This window comes from Pristiophorus japonicus, chromosome 4 (assembly GCF_044704955.1).
Source record: "Pristiophorus japonicus isolate sPriJap1 chromosome 4, sPriJap1.hap1, whole genome shotgun sequence".
Taxonomy (NCBI): Eukaryota; Metazoa; Chordata; class Chondrichthyes; family Pristiophoridae; genus Pristiophorus; species Pristiophorus japonicus.
The window spans coordinates 211,345,483-211,364,857 of record NC_091980.1 but is presented as its reverse complement, the minus strand read 5'-3'; the positions used below and the strand labels follow the sequence as shown (position 1 = coordinate 211,364,857).

Here is a 19,375-nt window from a genome sequence, read left to right as displayed (position 1 = left end):
TTGATTTGATTAATGTGCAGATTGTGTGCAATGCCAATCACCTTATCCTGCACCTAATGCCTGTTCCCAGCCTACTACTGGCCCTGAGGTTGCAGCTTTTTCAGATGTTCTTCCACTTGTGGCTTCACTGCTCAAAACAAAAGGTGTTTCCCTTTAGTTAGCTGCAGCATAGCACTCAGTTTACCACTTTCCCAATGGTGGGTAAACTGATCATAGAATCATAGACCTGGTTACAGCATGGAAGAAGGCCCTTTGGCCCGTCGAGCCCGAGTCAGCTAGTCCCACTCCCCGGCCCTTTCACTGTAGCCCTGCAAATTGATTTCCTTCAGGTACTTATCCAACTCCCTTTTGAAAGCCATGACTGAGTCTGCCTCCATCACTCTTTCAGACGTGCATTCCAGATCCTAACCACTCGCTGCGTAAAAAAAGTTATTTCTTATGTCACCTTTGGTTCTTTTGTCAATCGCCTTAAATCTGTATCCTCTGGTTCTCGACTTTTCTGCCAATGGGAACATTTTCTCTCTAACTACTCTGTCCAGACCCCTGATGATTTTGAACACCTCTATCAAATCTCCTCTCATTTTTCTCTGCTCTAAGAAGAACACCCAGCTTCTCCAGTATAGAATCATAGAATGGTTACAAGATGAGCAGCAGTATTCCTGTTCCTAATCTTCCCCACGTAAATAATTGGGGCCCCAGAGGAAAAACCAGTGGGTTGATGGTAGATCACGTGGGCGGGCAGAAGTCCCACCCCTCCAGGTGAACCTGCCAACCAGAAAAAATTCAGCCCTGTCGAGGCTTATATGTGAATAATCACTGCTTGGCCTAGATGCTGGATGGCAACTAGCACCTGTGGAACTGACTTCCACCAACAGAGCAAAGTCTTCAGGAGAGGAGGGAAAGGGGAAATAATTGGGAAAAAAATTGCCAAGGAGAAAAATATATTTTTTGAATAACTAGGACATCCCAAAATGTGTAATGTTCAGTTTTAACGTTGATAGTTTGCAGCTACATCGCATTATTTTGTGCCATTGGCTTCCTTCACATCAGCAGATTAAGTTGTTTTAAAGATAGTAACTCACTTTCACATGATCTCCTCTGACTGAGGAAGCATTCATATTCTGTGTTCATACTAATGCTGGTCCACAAATGAAAAATAATAACAAATGTGATTTTTCTCTCGATATCATAAGAACATAAGAAATAGGAGCAGGAGTAGGTCATCTGGCCCCTCGAGCCTGCTCCACCATTCAATAAGATCATGGCTGATCTGATCTTGGCTTCAACTCCACTTCCCTGCCCTCGCTCCATAAACTCTGACTCCCTTATCGTTCAGAAATCTGTCTATCCCCACCTTAAATATATTCAATGACCCAGCCTCCACAGCTCTCTGGGGTAGAGAATTCCAAAGATTCACAGCAGTCTGAGAGGAGAAATTGCTCCTTGTCTCCGTTTTAAATGGACAACCCTTATTCTGAAACTATGTCCCCTAGTTCTAGATTCCCCCATTAGAGGAAACATCCTCTCTGCATCTACCCTGTCAAGCACCCGCAGAATCTTATACATTTCAATAAGATCACCTCTCAATCTTCTAAACTCCAAGGAGTATAGGCCCAACCTGCTCAACCTTTCTTCATATGACAACCCCTTCATCTTAGGAATCAACCTCGTGAACCTTCTCCAAACTGCCTCCAATTATGGAGATATTCTTTTTGAAAAACTGCTCAACAATACGATCTACGTTTCAGATATTGATTAGATGGCAATATGTTGAGAACAAATTTCTGTTATTAATTACTTTGTTCCTGAGAACGTTTTTTTTTACCATGCAACGGGTATTTTGTTGCACCATGGAGTGAACATGATGTTAAGTGACCTGCAAGAGAAGCCAAGCTGCCTCAGTGAATAAAAATGCAAATAGCTTTGAGGAAATAAATCAATTCTTCATCTTGCTATTTTTTTCATTTGATCATTAAAGGCTAAAAATTATTTTTTAAAAGCCAGTTTTTTCCCTCACCACCTACTTTTTGTTATAATCCCACATCCAGCAGTCTATCCAAGGGAGTAAATTTATATTTTAAAGGCGCAAAAGAATCTTTTGTGGTTAAAGCCATTTCTCTGGAGCATTAATTTATCCAATACTATTTACATGACAGAATGCTGTATGGTAATCACCTAGGTATAAAGGCATATGCTGGACAAGTTGGAGAGTTAAGGGTTAATAATCAAACTGACCTGCATAACTATAACTGCTCATAGAGTAACAGGCTATCTAAGATAAAAAGGAAAACAGAGGGATGCCTGTGCAAGTGATTAGGACAACATTGAGCATGTGATTAATGTATAACTTTAGTGACTCGTGTAATAAACAAATACAAAGGGATCAATTAACCATGGTATAGAGTGGATGTTTAGGTAAATAAACTCTTCTTGATAGGATACAAGAATGGATAGATCATGAAGTCTTGTTTGTAGAAAATACATTTGAAGCAGCTAAGATTGTTTATGTAAATAAACTGATCTTGAAAGGATCTGAGAACAGATATCTGTGAAATGACCCTTTGAAGTAGGCAAATTCAGATGTATAAAAAGGTGGGATTTTCCAAGGTGTTGGACAGCTGGAAAGAGAGAGAAACCCAACGCTTTATACCATAGAGATTGATCACCTAGGCTGTATATGAATAAAGTCTGTTCCTTGCGCTCCACCATCAAGTGTCTCATGTATACTTGAAGTGAATCATTGCGAACACTAGAAGGAAGGAGCTTGACTTATGGTTGACTCAACAACAGCCTTCGGCCGCCTGAGGAAGAGAGTGTTCGAAGATCAGGCCCTCAAATCTGGCACCAAGCTCATGGTCTACAGGGCTGTAGTGATACCCGCCCTCCTGTATGGCTCAGAGACGTGGACCGTATACAGTAGACACCTCAAATTGCTGGAGAAATACCACCAACGATGTCTCCGCAAGATCCTGAAAATCCCCTGGAAGGACAGACGCACCAACATTAGCGCCCTCGATCAGGGCAACATCCTCTGCATCAAAACACTGACCACACTCGACCAGCTCCGTTGGGCGGGCCACATTGTTTGCATGCCTGATACAAGACTCCCAAGGCAAGTGCTCTACTCGGAACTCTTGCATGGCAAGCGAGCCCCAGGTAGGCAGAGGAAACATTTCAAGGACACCCTCAAAGCCTCCTTGATAAAATGCAACATTCCCACCGACACCTGGGAGTCCCTGGCCAAAGACCACCCTAAGAGAGGAAGAGCATCCGGAAGGGCGCTGCGCACCTCGAGTCTCATCGCCGAGAGCATGCAGAAAACAAGTGCAGACAGTGGAAGGAGAGTGCGGCAAACCAGTCCCACCCATCCTTTCCTTCAACGACTGTCTTTCCCACCTGTGACAGAGACTGTAATTCCCATATTGGACTGTTCAGTCACCCGAGAACTTACTTTTAGAGTGGAAGCAAGTCTTCCTCAATCTCGAGGGACTGCCTATGATGATGATATAGCAGCAGTTCATAATAATGGTGTCACCTGAGAAGTACTGCAGTCTAACAATATTTTTTTAAATTTCCAGCAAATAAGTGCGTAATAAGAGAACGCACCCAACGTTATCATAAATATATCAGGAACGACCCTTGACCTATGCAGTCAACTTCTCACTGTATATTAACAGAATGTCCAGCTCCATGCAAAGAATCAGTACCTTATGGATGCAGGAAGAAGCTACATTAAACGTCAGGTGCAATATGATAATCCAGCACACAGTACATATTACAATTCATTGAAACAGGACACACCAGTGAACACTGCACTATTATTTTCTTCATGTCTGTTTAACTGCAAAATGTCACACATCGTTGTCCATAACACATATCAGAAAATGATTACACATCAAAACAACATTGGAGTTATATTATTAGGCCTGCTCTACTGCAACAAGGAAATGTACAACTCTGATGTGTGCTGTTTATGGTTTCTCCACATGTTACTACGTTAAATGACTGAAGCAGCCTGGCCCAATTCCAATAGCTCAGACTGGTTGGACAAAATTAATGCAAAATATCTGGCAATATCATGGTTTCTGCAGCTCATTTACTGGATTTATAGCATTTTTCTCCACCATTATCTTCATATTGTTTCTCTATATTGTGACTTTTATTTTGGTCAGAATTTAATAAATTGAACTGTTCAAAAGAAAAGTTCAAAGAATTTGTTGAATAAAAGTAAGACTTGTAGCAAATACTTAAAATTCAAAGTCATTTCTAATAAGTTATAATTATAAAATGATTAAGAGTAAGTTAATGAAATGTTTTGCAAGCACGCTGCATTTTAAATCAATATTATTCTTGTTCCAATGATTGTTTTAAAAAAAACTGATGATACAAATTATTCTTCTAATATGCAGTAAATGATGTCTAAGTATGACTAGCATTTCCTGATTTACTAAGTACACAGCTGTGGTCTTTATCATAGTACTGGTCATGTAGGAACCACTTAAGCTGTCATATATTGAAAAGATGTTGGGATCTTCAAATATCTGTTAGCTGAGACAGTACCTTAAAGGGTTTCTCCCATTAAAAAGCAAATTACTCTTTTGCAAAAATCAGAACTTCCACAGATCATACACCATAACATTAAAAAAAAGTACAGTATGCTGATGAACATCGTCAAACACTGTTTTGGAGTAAGCTACTTTTTTCTTTTTCTACAGGCCTACCCACACAATTCCTCATTTGCCATTCCCTAGCCAATAGACTAAGATGACAACCAATATCACTGTCAGCTTTAGCTCTTTGGTAGCACTCTTGCCTGTAAGTCTAAAGGTTTTGGGTTCAAGCCCCACTCCATGGGCTCAATTTTCCCCAAAGCTTTTATTTGGCGTACTTGATAAGTTACGGCCATTTTTTGGGGGCCCAAGTACACTAAAAAAATGTTCTAAGTTTCCCCGTTTCATTTCTTCATTTTGGCGCAGCCTAACTTGTCCTTTAATTTTGGGGGCCTTGATCTGCCCCAAAAAGATCGGGTTGCCATGGTAACCAGTGACACAATGTGGGCTGAGGCTGAAAAGTGACAATTACAGCTCAGCTTGCAACCTGCACAAGCACATTAAAATACATTGCAGCCACTTAAAAACACCTTAAAATACATTGCAGCAACTTAAAAACACCTTAAAATACATTGCAGCAACTACACAAACACATTAAAATACATTGCGGCAACTTCACAAACACATTAAGATACATTGCAGCAACTTACCACCATTAAGTTATTAAAGTCCCCACCCCCTTCCCGAATGGCCTCCTTCCTCCCAGTCCCCACACCTAATTATACTCAAAAGGCTCCCCCCCACCTCTCTCTTACCTCTCTTGCTGCTGCTGTCCGGGCATCTGCTGCACTTACCTGCGCCAATTTCCTCATCTGCGCCGATTTCCTTAACTCTCCAGAAGGTTTTTCTACAAAGGCCACATACGCTGGCCTAAGAAGAACTGGAGTAACTCTCAGCTGGCCAAACTTGCCTAAATGGCCAGAATTGGCGCGAGTGGCAGGTTACGTCCCCTTTGGCTGAAAAAAAAAGTACCTAGAAAAATCGTATCTAACTGAGTTACGCTGGTGAAAATTGATCAGGGAAACTTGTTTTTTTAACAGGCCAAAAAAGCGGCCTGTGCCACAAAAACGGCGCAAATCACTGGGGAAAATTGAGCCCCATGATTTGGGTATACAATCTAGGCTGAAGTGCATTACTGACCGAGTGCTGCACTGTCAGAGATGCTTTCTTTCAGATGAGACATTAAACCAACCACACAGATGGTAGTAAAACACGCTGTCGTACTACTCAGAGGAGAGCAGAGATGTTCTCCCAATGTCCTAATCAACACATTTCCTGCAACCAACAGAACTAAAACAGATTTCATTTACTGTTTGTGGGACCATGCTGTGCACAAATTGGCTACTGCATTTGCCTGCACTACAACAGTAACTACACTTCAAAAATAACTTATTGGCTGCAATATACTTTGGGATGTCATGAGGATGTGAAAGGTGCTATATAAAAGCAACTTTTTTCTCTTTCTTTGATGGCTTGCCTTCTGGTTTTCCCTATCTTCTTCTGGCCTTTGCACACATCCTCGCAGCACAACCAAAGAAACAGGTTGAAGGGATTATTGCCGCAAACCTGGATCCGAACACAGGAGAGTACCAGAAGGCTGCATCACTGCAATATGAGCTTTACTATGTCATGACACCCTATTCATTTTGTTATGGATTGCATTAACTGCTACTTTATATATGTTTCCTGCAGTGTAAGCAACTACCTTTAATTTAAGGTGAGCGAAGTAATGAACAAAATCAATAGCAATTTTTACCATCAGCTCTTAACAGTATCCTCTAAAAGTGAAATGCTCCTTGAGAATGTCACATTCTGCTTCTTTTGTTGTGTTCTTGGCTCATTGTGATAAATATTCTATCGGGAGCTGGTGCTGCTAACGGCAGTTACGAATTTGGAGTCTGGTCATGGATCTGACCGATATGATCTAAAGATGTTTTGAAGTCATTATTACATTAGCTTAAAGTTGGCTGTTACTAGCCATAATGAACTCAACGGTATGCATCTGTTAAAGTCCTTACCACTACAATGGTTGTATTAGCTTTCAGTTTCAACTCAGCACGGCAATCACAAGTAAAGCTCCCAACAGACTAATATCTTTGAGTTTCATGCTGTCTATTTTATCCTATTTCACCATTCCTATATTCACAAGACTCAGGCAAAAAGCCAATCCTTTATGTTTGTATGTTACAGAATAGGATGTTCCTTCACTGCAAGTTGCAACTTATGTAGTTACAATCGATAAATGCAAATGTTTGGTTTTGATTCTGCCAAAGCAATTGGCACAATGAAGCACATTTTGTTCTATTTGTGAAGTGCACAATTCTAAAACTTTATGAATAGAGCACCAGTTGCTGAAGGCCTTATGCTCCGAAGAAATAACATCCTGTTACTGTCCCATTCTGGAGTATTACAATGCATGGTGGAGGAAGATTTATTGGGAACTTATGACCTTATTACCTGCTCCTGTAAGGTGGGACCGGCTAATGAGATAATGTATCTAATAGTCATTACAACGAATGACAACAGTTCACTGTCATTCTTCTTTGTTAATTTTCTGTAACTAACCAGATAATGGATGTCACTACTGAATGCTTTTGTAGATTAGGGTGATTTATGGTAGTTAAAGACTTTAAAAAAATAAAATTAACTATTCACATTTAAATATTATGTTGTAGGGGTTTACTAATTAAATACAAGATTTAAGCAGTGTTGATGTTTTTTCTGTGGGTTCCTCTATTGCTTTTACTTTATAATCATTAGTGTGGCAGCTGAATGATTATTTAGAAGATAGATTTGTTCCACTAAACAACTGAAATCTTTGGCATATTTCAGGTTAATAGTGGACACAGCATTTCCATTTACTTTATCTGGAATCATGACGGAGTGGAAAATGAATCCAGCGATTAATGCAATCTAAACAGATTGGGGGGGGAAAAAGTCAACTATTTAGGCAAATGCTTCACTTTCCCTCCCAAATGGCCATGTAAATATTGTATCAATTCATAAAGCAATTATAAACAAACCAATTTTGAATTTATATAGGCCTTGAAATTACACTGTGTGATATTAGCGTAGAAATGCTTAATGCATTTGTATGAAATTGCTTTTCAGTTATTTTAATCGCCCGTTAACTCACTTACTTTGAACAGGTTAGCATCTCTGTTACAAAAGCAGACATGGATTTTATACAAACATACTCAATTCGTATGCTTCTCCTCCACAACATAATTTCAAGGCCAAAGAGATTTCAGAGATTAATGCCGATAGAATATTGATCTCAAACTCAAAGATCGTGGTGTAAATACTTTAAATATATAAAATCATTATATGTGTCATTCATTTGGCATGTTACAACTCTTGTGGTTAGGGGTCAATTTGGAATTTCAACTTTGGGAAATCAACTGTTGTGAAATGTTAATTATGTCAGTTATTCTGTGGCAGCCTTGTTTTTTTAAATGCACTTTGTCACATAAAACCTTCAAATAATGTATTAAATTGTATTAGCTGTTACAAAGTGGAGAGATAGCTAATAGTTGGGGAGATAAAAACTGAATACCACTCAGTGAAAATGTTAATTGATGAGCACTGTCTGAACATGCTGGCCTCCTAACATATGATTACTGTTTGCAGTTAAATGGAGAAACCAGAGCAGATAGTACAGCATTGAAAGGAAGGAGAAACAACAGTAAGCAACACCAATAAAGGCTAAAGCTGCAAATAGAAATGGCTTTCATATAATTAAAACATATGGAAGAGGATAGGAGGGAGAACCCAAGACAAAGAAAGGAGACGATTCTAAGAAACAAATATAAGAAGCAGAGAAGAAAGTAGAACCACAGATGAGATAAGACAGAAACAGAACAGAGGCAAGAGAATTTGAAAGAAAAATTGGAGGAGCCAATAAGGAAACAGAACAGAGGTAGCAGAAACATTTCTGCCAAAATTGAGAAGGCCTGAGGGTTGACATAATAACGTTTTAGAGAAGAGCAGAAAATACTAAGAAATGTTATCTATACGATCTTTTAAATGGGAAAAAATAAAATACAACATGGACATAACATGTAAAGAAAAAATGAGTTCGGACAAAATGGAAAGAAAGAAACATCTATTATCAGTTGTTCAGCTGCAAGAAGAAAAGCAACGAATCGTGGTGATCTGAAACATTTTTTAAGTTCTGTTCTTACGTCAGGAAAGTTAACAATGGTTATGAAGAAATAAGGACAATATGATGTACAATAACAACTATTAGTATCTCAGATAATTGATAACAGTAATAGTTTGGGGAATAAGAGGAACAAAAGCTGCAGTCTGATGTGTACAGTATCATAGTCAACAGTTAACAAAGTGACAGAAAAATGGTTCGAAACATGAAACAGTGGATCATCAACAGTACTGAATTGATTATGCATGTGTTTTTACATATACAAGGAAACGGTCTTGCGACATTGCTTCTATTTCAGAAACGCTATAATCTTTGCTCTTACCTGGTGGCTAAAATGTAATAAACTGTTATACAGTTGAAGTGTTTCAAAAAATGTTTTAATGTAATTGCCAAACTTTAACCGACTTACTTTGGGGCTCCCAGAACCTTCTAAATCATCTGCAGTCACATCAGTTGCCAATATCTCAGCTTTGATTATGTCCAGGGCTCGAAGAATCCAGCTGTGCTGTCGTTTGATTTGTCTCTGTAGTTCCTGCCATTGACTTGCAATAATCTGCAGCATGTCTTTCAATCCTTCAAAGTAGAGCAACTGGATATCAGCACTCAACAGAAGCAGCACAAAAATGAATACCATTCAATTAACAAATGTTACAGGCAGACACAGCATTTTGCAACTTGTTTTCCCCATAAATGTTCAATCGAGTCATATCTCCACTCTTCAAAGCTCGACTGAAACATTTGAAGGGAAAAAGCTATTTCTAAACCTATTCGAATATGAATCAACACAGCCACTGTTCACAAATACCACCATCAATTCGCATTTACAAATGATCTTGAAATGTGTTGATAAAGTGTGGAATCACAATGCTGGAAAATCCAAAACTTTTTCATTTCCAACAATGATGTTTCCAGGTGAGGAATGGTACCACTTAGTTCAATGCTGTACTGATGCTTCTTCAACAAAAAGCCTCATCTCAATCTTCTGAACAGCACCCTGCTGCACTCATCAATACAGTATTTCAGCCTCTGTTATACTCAGTTGGGTCATTAGGATCTCACATTATCAAATTAGGTACAGTGCTTAGGATTGATATAGGCTGTGCTGACTTAGAAGATTGTGACTATCAGAAATACATTAATTTATAGCTTTCACAATCATTTGGATGTGAGAAGAAAACATTTTCTTCATCTGCTCTGGGCTGGACTCAAATTGGTTCGCAGCAGGGACAATTGAGTTGTATCTCCAATCATGTTTCATTTCAATATAACAGTAGAAGAGTAGGTGAGAATATATTGTCAGATTTTAAAATGTAGTTTTGAATGGTCTGAGTTTTCCAATGAAATTTTAAGTAACCTATAGTACAACCCTGAACTGATAGAAGAATGCAGCAGCTGAGTTTCTGCAGTACTGAGACATAATGGGGTTAATTGTAACCGAATGCACCGGGCGGGAAACCCACGGGATCGGGTGGAACGCTGGGATTTACACCTGGCAAATATTACTCTCCATTGACTTCAACGGAGACTAAAATCAGGTGGGGTGTAAAACCGGTATTGCGCCAGTTTCCCAACGGGTGGATTAAGTTAATATTACCCCCATGGAATTAGTTACTATAATTCCTAGGCTTCATTTCATTGTAAACTTCAACAAACTGTGCCAGGACAAGTATGATGTAATTTTTTGTGTTCTTTTTAATTACAAGAATTATCAAATTTATTCCAATCTACTGAAGTATTAGTAAAATTATTCCTTTGCTTTTAGTCTTGTGTTGCAGGATTGATTAGATTCAATCACAGCAGGATGAATCTGAGTACTTCTTTGTTTGTGTTGATCTCAACTAAGACACAACAATTGGCCCCAACACCTCACAAAGAATGGCCAATTGGACAAGGTATTGGAGGCTTAATGCCATATGTGGAACTGTAGAGGAGAACATTGGAAATAAAACTTTTATTTATATTAACTTACCTGAAGGCAAAATCAACAAGGAAAAACCATGGTTAGTTAAACAAAATTTTATGACAATTAATATCTCTATGATGCTGTTTCTACTTACTCCATGATTATTTCAAGGCAGTCCTAATTCTCATTATCCTGAGATCTAATTTCACACTGTGTGCTAATTTTTCCCCCCAAATTAATCTTAAAACAACTTTGCATCTTGCAAGAAACATTCTCTCCAATTATTGAACTCTGCAGCACTTCGTTGCTGAGCCAAACCATTGTCTAAACTCCCTTTTCTCATTGTGGCTCTCCGCAATCTCCTTCCCATCAGCAATCCCCTCTGAAATGAATCGCACCCTCCTTTTTTTGTCTCTGCCTCCTTCAAATTCTGTACTGTGTTGTACAGAGTTAAACATGCTGTTTCATGCCAAGACAGCTTGAGTAACATTGTTTTTGCACCAATTGTCACAGCCTCTCCAAAACAGTTTGTTTTTAAAAATATTTCACTTTGAAATTCATCAAAATTAACACATAATGAGGAAATATTTTATTTATTAATATTAATAGTTTTTCCCATGTGCACCATTCAGCATCACAAGTTTTCTTCCAGACAGTAGCATGCATCTAAATACCAGAATACTCCACAGTTCAAGAAGGACATCTGGTGCAGCCACACTTGTGATGGCCATACTGTGCAGAAGGTGATCCATGTTTGCCCAATTATGCAGTATGTGGTTGCACTATTGCTTTAACTGTGTTTAAGGATTGGCTACTAGTGTCATTAACTGTGGTTTAAATGTTTAATCACTTCAATCACGTTTCTACTCCTGTCACAGCACTGAAATGATACTAATCAAAAGCACAAATTGCATCCTCTGTAACTGTGGTGCTCCTTTTTCCCTCCTTGATCTCTCTGTAGCCTCTGACATGATTGATCATTCTCCTCCAGTGCCTCTCCTCTGTTGTCAAGTTCAGTGGGATTGCCTTTGCTTCATTTAACTTTCACCTTTGTAATCATAGGCAAAGATCACCAGCAATGACTTCTCTTTCCGTCCCCGCATCCTTGGCCTCCTTCACTTCTTCATCTATATAGTGCCTCCTGGCGATATCATCCAAAGACATGGGCTCAGGTTCTATATGTATGCTGATGACACCAGCTCTACCTCTCAAATCCTCCATTACTTCTGTGTTGTCAGACCACTTGTCCGACATCCAGTCTTGGATGAGCTGCATTTCCTCCAGTTAAACAGTGGGAAGACCAAAGTCATTGGTCTTGAAATTTGGCACCTTAGCACCAGCAATTAAGGCCGATTTGGAGTAATTATGGTGACCAAATGGCTTCCGCTCACTTCTGGTGTGGCCCGCACTGATCACCATATTGGTGAGAGCAATAACGTGGGCAGAATGTGTGAGCGCAGGCAGTAGCTGAGTAGGTAGAACACGACGTTAGTCAGTGTATAACATTGATTTGGTGCACGACCAGCCACTTTGGACATTGCCGTTCCAAACAACGCCCTCTCCTAAACTCGCACAGATGAACATGTATTCAGCTGGATGAGGGACCCCCGCCAGTGCTATTTAAAGAGATACGTTCAACTTTTAGGTCAGTTGATTATTTGTCTTGTTATAGCTCTTAGAGTTTATTTCAATTCTGGCTTGCTGGAAGACATTTGTAACATTGCTAAAGTGTGCAGGGAGAGATGCTGGACATTTGGAAGGCGTAGGCTGCTACTGAAAGACCTCTGACTATACGACTTGCTCCCAGTCATGGGGGCTCTAGTTGCAGTCTCTTCGTGCTACAGCATGACAGGGAGATGGCACAGAGTCAGCAAAGCAGACAAGTTGCTCGCAGAGGGAGGAAGCAGGGCTCTCAGCAGGGGACCATACCCACCTAGGGTCTTCAGAGTGTACTTCTCCTACCTGCACCTAAGCCAGGAGGAAAAGCTTCACCAAGGAGGTGGTCACAGAACTCTGCCACCTCTTGGAACCAGATCTGCAGTCTCAGAGCAGGACGACGATGGTGCTGCCAGTGGGCCCCAAGGTGTCCGTGGCCCTGAATTTACACCAGCAGATCCTTCCAGGCTGGAACAAGTGACATAACAACCATCTCGCAGTTCGCTGTTCATCGCTGCATCCGGGAGATCACAGAGGCTCTGTACTCCAGGAGAAGGGACTTCGGTGTCTTCTCCCTAAACAGATAGCAGCAGGAGGAGCATGCATGTGGCTCTGTCAGGATATCGGGGTTCCCCTTGGTGCAGGGCGCCATCGGCTGCACACATGTGGCTTTGCGGGCATCGCATATCAATGTTAATATGTACTGTAAACACAAAGGGTACCACTCACTTAACATGCAGTTGGTGTGCGACCACACCCAGCATATCATGATGGTGAATGCTGGTATCCTAGCAGCAGTCATGATGCCTTCATCCTGCGCCAGACCGCTGTGCCAGCAATCTTGCAGCCACCACGTCGAATCTGAGGGTGGCTGCTTGGCGCCAAGGGCTATCTGCTCTGCACCTGGCTGATGACTCACCTCCGCAACCCCACCACTGGTGGCCAGCATTCATATAATGATGGCCATTCTACCACGAGGAACATCATTGCGCAAACCATTGAGGGTGCTCAAGCAACCGTTCCGTTGCCTTGACTGCTCGGGAGGAGCTCTCCAGTACATGCCGGAGCGGGTGTCCCAATTCGTGCTGATCTGCTGCATCCTCTGTAACTTGAGGAGGAAGAAGAGGAAGAGGAGGAGGAGGAAGGGAGGAGGCAGTCTGCACATCCACATCCTGGCCAGCTGTCCGTGAGCGCATCATCAGACACAGCTTCCCCTGAATGAAACTCCGGATCTCCATTGCTCAAAATTTCTCCTCTGTCATGGAAGATTGCAGCGTCCTCTTGGCCACAATGCTGAAATGAAAGCCATCACAAAACAAACACTCCCAACATAATTTATAAATTATTAATTACAATATTACATTACAAAGTCAATTAATCACCCTTGTGCATTCCTCTGGTGTCTGTCTTTCGTGTGCCTACAAAGTTCTGCCCCAGTGGCTATAGCATGGCTGGTGGAAGGCTGCTGAGTTTCCATGGGGGAGACTGCAGCTGGCCTTGCATTTTGACCTCGAGCAGCTCTGGGCCTAGAAGGCCTGGCTTTAGACTGCACCACTTTGGCATGGGCGGCAGCAGCCTGGGTGGCTGGTTGACAGGCAACTACAATGGCACTGGCGCAATGGCAGCGTTAGAAGTACAAATGCTGTCATCCTGAGAGAGGACAGCAAGTTCTTGCTCCACGGATCCACTGCCACTCGCCTGGGGCAGCGCCTCAGCATTCCCAGCCATCTGTTGGAGCAGAGATTGCTGTACAGCTGTGGGACCCTGCAAGCCCCGTTCCACACTCATAAACCCAGCCCCGACGGCAGTAGTCTGAGATTGCGTGGCAGAAGTCTGAGCTTTCACTGAAGCACTCAGATGTTGGGTTGCTTTTCTTGTGCTGCAATGGAAGCTGCTACATCACCCATCACACCCAGCACCATGGCTGGGTCCACAAGTGTGGTAATGGAGTTGCCCATCACTTTCACCTTGTATATCATGGGCTGCAAGCTTTCTGCAAAAATCCTTGCAAGGTTGGAGCCGGACTCCTCCATGCTCCTTGACAGTGACAAGAGGCTCTCTGGTAGGTGTGCCATTGCACCAAGCATTTCTGTCTGCTTACCCGTCAACCTTCTTCTGAAGGCTGCCCTGTCAAAGTCCTCATTCGAGTCCTGTGCAAGAGAACCCGTGTGCAACCTCGCTCCCTGGGGAGCTGGTACCTGCACTACCCTTTCCCCTGCCCTGTCTGCAGCCCACTCATGTCCGATGATTCACCACGTGCAGATCCCGTCTCTATACTACGCTGTAAAGTTCATGCAGTGCCATTTTATGAGCTGGTGCCTGGGAGTGTCAGATCGTGTGAAGGTGCCTCTTCTTCTCCATCACTCTCCTCCTCTACTTCTTCCTATGCAGGCTGGCTGGTGGCAGTTCTTGGGTATCTGAAAGGAGAAATGCACAAGGGTCGGGTTGTGGTGAAGGAAGGGTCGGAAAGCAAGATGTGCATGCTTGTACTATCAGCAGCTTCTGAGTCAGTAGAGATTGTGTCATGAGGGGGACGTGGGATGTGAGAAGAAAGATTCGGCATGAACATACCGTCATCATCAATGCTTTCAGCGTCGCCGATCACCACGGCCTCAGTGATGGCCCACTAATTATATTGAGCACCGTCTCCTCCAGCTGGGTCAGATTCTGTTTGTCCCCCCACCTGTTAGCTTCTGCTGGCACAAGTTATAAGCCACCTTGGCCTGCAAGAGAAAGGGAAATGTGTCAGTGAGTGTGCTGCAAAGTGTTTGGGTGATAGGCCTGTCATGGTTAAATAGCTGGCAGTGTGTGCAATGTGTTAGCTGTAAGTGTGAGGCTTGCAATCCTGTGGGTAGAGCACCTGTCTTTTCTTATCCACCCTCTGCACCTAGGCTTCCAGTGCTACGTATGAGAACCGAAGTGTGTGAGGGTGAGGTGAAGCTATGATTGTGAGGTATGAATCGTCATTGATAGAGATTATTGGTAGCTGAGTGATGGGCGTGTGGTGCATTGTGCAGTGTGTGAGGCTAGTGGTGCAGTTGGTGGGATATGGCATTTGAAGGTGTATTTACTCACCTTGACCACTCGTGTGAGGTCATTAATCTTCTTCCAGTACTGGATCTAGCATGGGAAAGACTGGTGGTACTGACCATTTCAGCAATCTCCTTCCACTGTCTTTCCACTGTGGGTAAAGGACCTGTCTCTTCCGATCGACCCTCTGCACCAAGTCCTCCAATGCTGCGTTCAAGAACCGAGATGCCCTTTCTCAGCCCTGTTGTGATATTGCTAACTTCCCCATTGCTTAGCACGAGTCAAAATTAGGTACTTCTTTCACAAAGCACCTCTCTTTTAAGAAGTGCAGACAGTGTTCCACTCTGCAGGCAACCTTTAAATACAGAGCAGACACCCTATGATATTTGGTCCCCTGTTGAGTATGAATTTTATATGCTACCTGCATTACTTTTAATGTGCACGGACAGATCGCGATCCTCCCGTCCGTTTTCGGGCCTTATCTAATTTAGCCCCCGTTGTCTTTGGCCGCAACCACAAACTCCGTTCCCAAACCATTGATTCCACCACGCTCCCCAGCCAATGGCTTAGGTTGAACCAGACTGTTTGCAATCTTGACATACTATTTGACTCCAAGCTGTGTGTTCGGTCCAGTTTTGCCTTCTTTCCACAGAAAAAATAAATAAATCTGTTGTCTCTGCAAATATAGCATTTGTCACTTTGTTAATACAGGTCTGGACTGCAGATTGCTTAATATAGAAGATGGTCCCTATGGTGTATTGGAAGGACGCAGTGACATGAAAGCTTCATGCTGAGTTAACATTTCTTTCAATGGGAAGGATCATGGGGCCGAAATTGCTGACGGCCAATTGCAGCTCAAGTGCCGCCCAAAGGACCACAGATAGCCGCCGAGATACCTGATGGTACTCTGGGCGGGGTTTTCGTCAAAAAGGTCCTTGAAAGGGCAGCCAGTGGCAAAAGAGGGACTTACGCCGTTAGTCTGGGCAGCAGCAGGCGGGAGCTCTCATTCTCAGCAGTAAAGGCGCTTGCCACCCAAGTGCCACTGAGGATGGAGTCGGGCCCATGGAGGGTCAAAGAGCTGCAAATAAAAAGCATTAAAAAAAAAATCGGAAGACCTTCAGGGGACCCCATCAAGGTAAGTCGCTGTAAAGAAAACATTTTTTTTTCAGCGCTTCATACTCACCGTCGGGGAAAGACCAGTCTCCTCACAGCAATCCACCCTCACTTTTGGCGTCGACTCCTGCCGACTCCCGCCCGCATCAATCTGGCATCTCGGCGGGAGGGAGGTCAGTTGCACCACTTGGCCGTCCGTTGACAACAACAGGCGGTTCCCGGCGGTTCTCCCCTCCCGCCCACTCCAGGCCAAATCGAAACTGGCACTGGGCGCAACTCGAGGAAGAATGTCGGCGGCAGTGGGCGGTAAGGCCGTCAATTTCGGCCCTCATGTCTTTTCCAGATGCTGTCTGCTGGTCACCCTGCAGCAGGTGGTGCAACTCTGTGGCAGTTGTTCTTGTGAAGTACAGGGAGTAAAACCAGCTCTCCTCTGACATATCCAGGTAAGTATGGAGGGCTCTATAAATGCGGGCTCCAGATCCTTATTGGGTGACACGTATAGTGCACGTTGAGGTGTGGCCAAGCATGAATTCTTTTTGCCCATCTAAATTATGCAGCAAGACCCATCCTCACCAGTTTATTGAATGTGATTAAAATGCCAGCAGTGACATTTAAAACAGTGTCAGGAAAAAAAAATCATTTATCGGAAGATCAGGCCCAATGCAAATTTGGTCGGGGCCTGATTTTCCAATCTGCTGCACCACCAGAGAGGCTCAATGCCATGGGAGAGTCTCAGAAAATCAGCAGCGTACAAACCTCTCCTGCAAAATTGTTTATATATGTCATCACCAAATTAAATGGGACTTGCTTAAATGAGTAAAGGAAATTGTGGCAATCTGTTCTAATATCTTTATTTGCTTCAGGGACTTACCTGAGTTGTGTGATTCAATACGCTCCAGAAGCTGCTGTCCCTCTTCCACCACAGCATCTTTAAGTGTACAATGACTGTCTACATTAAGTTTAAAACTCTGCAAAAAAATCAAGTAACCCCAATTAGGAGAAAAATTATTATATTTGAGAATAAACCATTTCTCCCCACAGAAAACAGATTAATTGATTTTTTCAGAAGTTCCATCCTGTCATGAAGGCAGAGATCCAGGATTCTTCCAGTATCTTGTCCAAGTAACTACTCTCCTTATCTGAACCTAGATAGAAAATAAAATTTATTTGATTGTAGAAAACAGACAAGTCTGATCCTGCCCTCATCCAACAGCAACACACGTTTACTTTCCAGGAGTAAGGGGCTGAAGAGAAAGACCATAGACAGTAATCAGGAACAGGAACCCTGAACGATCTCCCTGCCCTCTTCAATCCTGAGGTCACTGAGACCAGTAATTTTGCCCGCGCTGAAGTCTGCTAACTCAGCACAGACTATGGTTTGAAGCCTGGATCTTCTAGACCTAGTACCAAAGTGTGAGGTGCATTCACCCACCAAACCGTCGTGGAACCCAACCCTAATAAACCAATAAAAAGACCCTGAAATGTCTCACTTCTGTCAACATAATAATGTCACAATTGGGCTGGTGGAGTAGGAATTTGAGGCAAAACCCGGTTATGCTGGGTCTCCATTCTATTTGCCTCTTCTGTGTTGACTCATGAGAAAATGGCAGAATGTCATCAGCCATTATCCCCCAACAATCTAAGGCTCCATGAAAAAGAAATTCAACTGAACTCACATAACTCTGCTCATTAATGCCCAAGAAGGATATATTGACATATTGGGAGATAGTTCAGCCATTGAAGGTCAGCAGGCCATGGCTAATTAACTAAAGCAGTGATAACTGAAAAGAAACTGACTTACACCAGTTACTCCTCATGAAAAGGCTCCCAATCTCAGCCTTGCATTCAGACGATGACTTTTGAACATTTACTAGCAGATAACTGAACAGCAACATTGACAGAGGCATGGTCATCTGACCACACTCTCGACCAGGGAATGTGTGGCATCAAGGATCCAAAAGAACACAAAAAAAATTAAACAGATTAAAAATATATTTAAAATATACAATTTTAATATATATCCTTTCTAGATACTGTATCTGTCATTCTATCAATTAAAATAAAATGTTGTGTCTCTGGATCTGAATTTCGCTAAGTGCTGAATGCATGATTTCAGGTTTTTAATTTATGATTATAATTAGATAGATTTATAAACATCATGCTTGCATTGATGATTAATTTAATTAAGCACCAAAGCAATTAATTATAGCTTGACTTTTGATCTAATCAGATAATCTTGAGGAAGTGCAGCGTGAAATAATAAATATATGACTTGCACACTGACTTCATAATAAAGTGGTCTCACAAAAGTTAATATTGCTGAATGTTGCAGTATAGCATTTTTGATAGAGGAGAGCACACTTGTGAAATAAGCCTTTCAACAACAACAGCTCATATTTACAGGACATTTCTGAAGCTTCATAAAATCATAACCTTGTCTATACCCATGACTGAATACTAAGCATGTTCACTAACAAAGAACAGTTGTTTTCGCAAAAAAAAAGGGATTTAGGTTCAGGTGAAGAACTTCTACACAATTTGATAACATGTTGGCTCTAAGTTATCCTATGGCTATATAATAAAGTCCAATTACTTATTTTTTCTCAAGTATTGCTCATGTTCTTCCCTTCTGTATTTGGTACCCCCACCATTCTACAAGCAATCCAGTCTCAGACCCCTGTTAGTTACCACCTTGATCAGATTGTCTAATCCCCTAGATTTACACAAGGTAACGATCAGGAGTGGTACCCTCCCTCAGCCAGTATTGATGAGGCCAATTAAAGCCCATCTTGGATGATATCAGTACACACAGGAAATGAATCTGCTAATATATATGGTTCAAGTATCACTGGATGAACTCCAACAAGGATCCCTCACATAATAAACATATCACACAACAAT

At 42.0% G+C, this 19,375-nt stretch overlaps 1 protein-coding gene across 3 annotated transcripts in view; it reads right to left on the bottom strand.

The window, feature by feature from the left end:
• akap6 (A kinase (PRKA) anchor protein 6) overlaps positions 1-19,375 on the bottom strand; it is a 589,551-nt gene that overhangs the window by 294,832 nt on the left and 275,344 nt on the right. For all 3 annotated transcript variants that reach the window (XM_070879057.1, XM_070879059.1, XM_070879058.1), the window contains 2 exons: positions 17,346-17,442; positions 9,182-9,345 (listed from right to left, as the gene is read on the bottom strand). In XM_070879057.1, the coding sequence (XP_070735158.1) occupies positions 9,182-9,345; positions 17,346-17,442 (261 nt within the window). The remainder of the gene's footprint in view (positions 1-9,181; positions 9,346-17,345; positions 17,443-19,375) is intronic.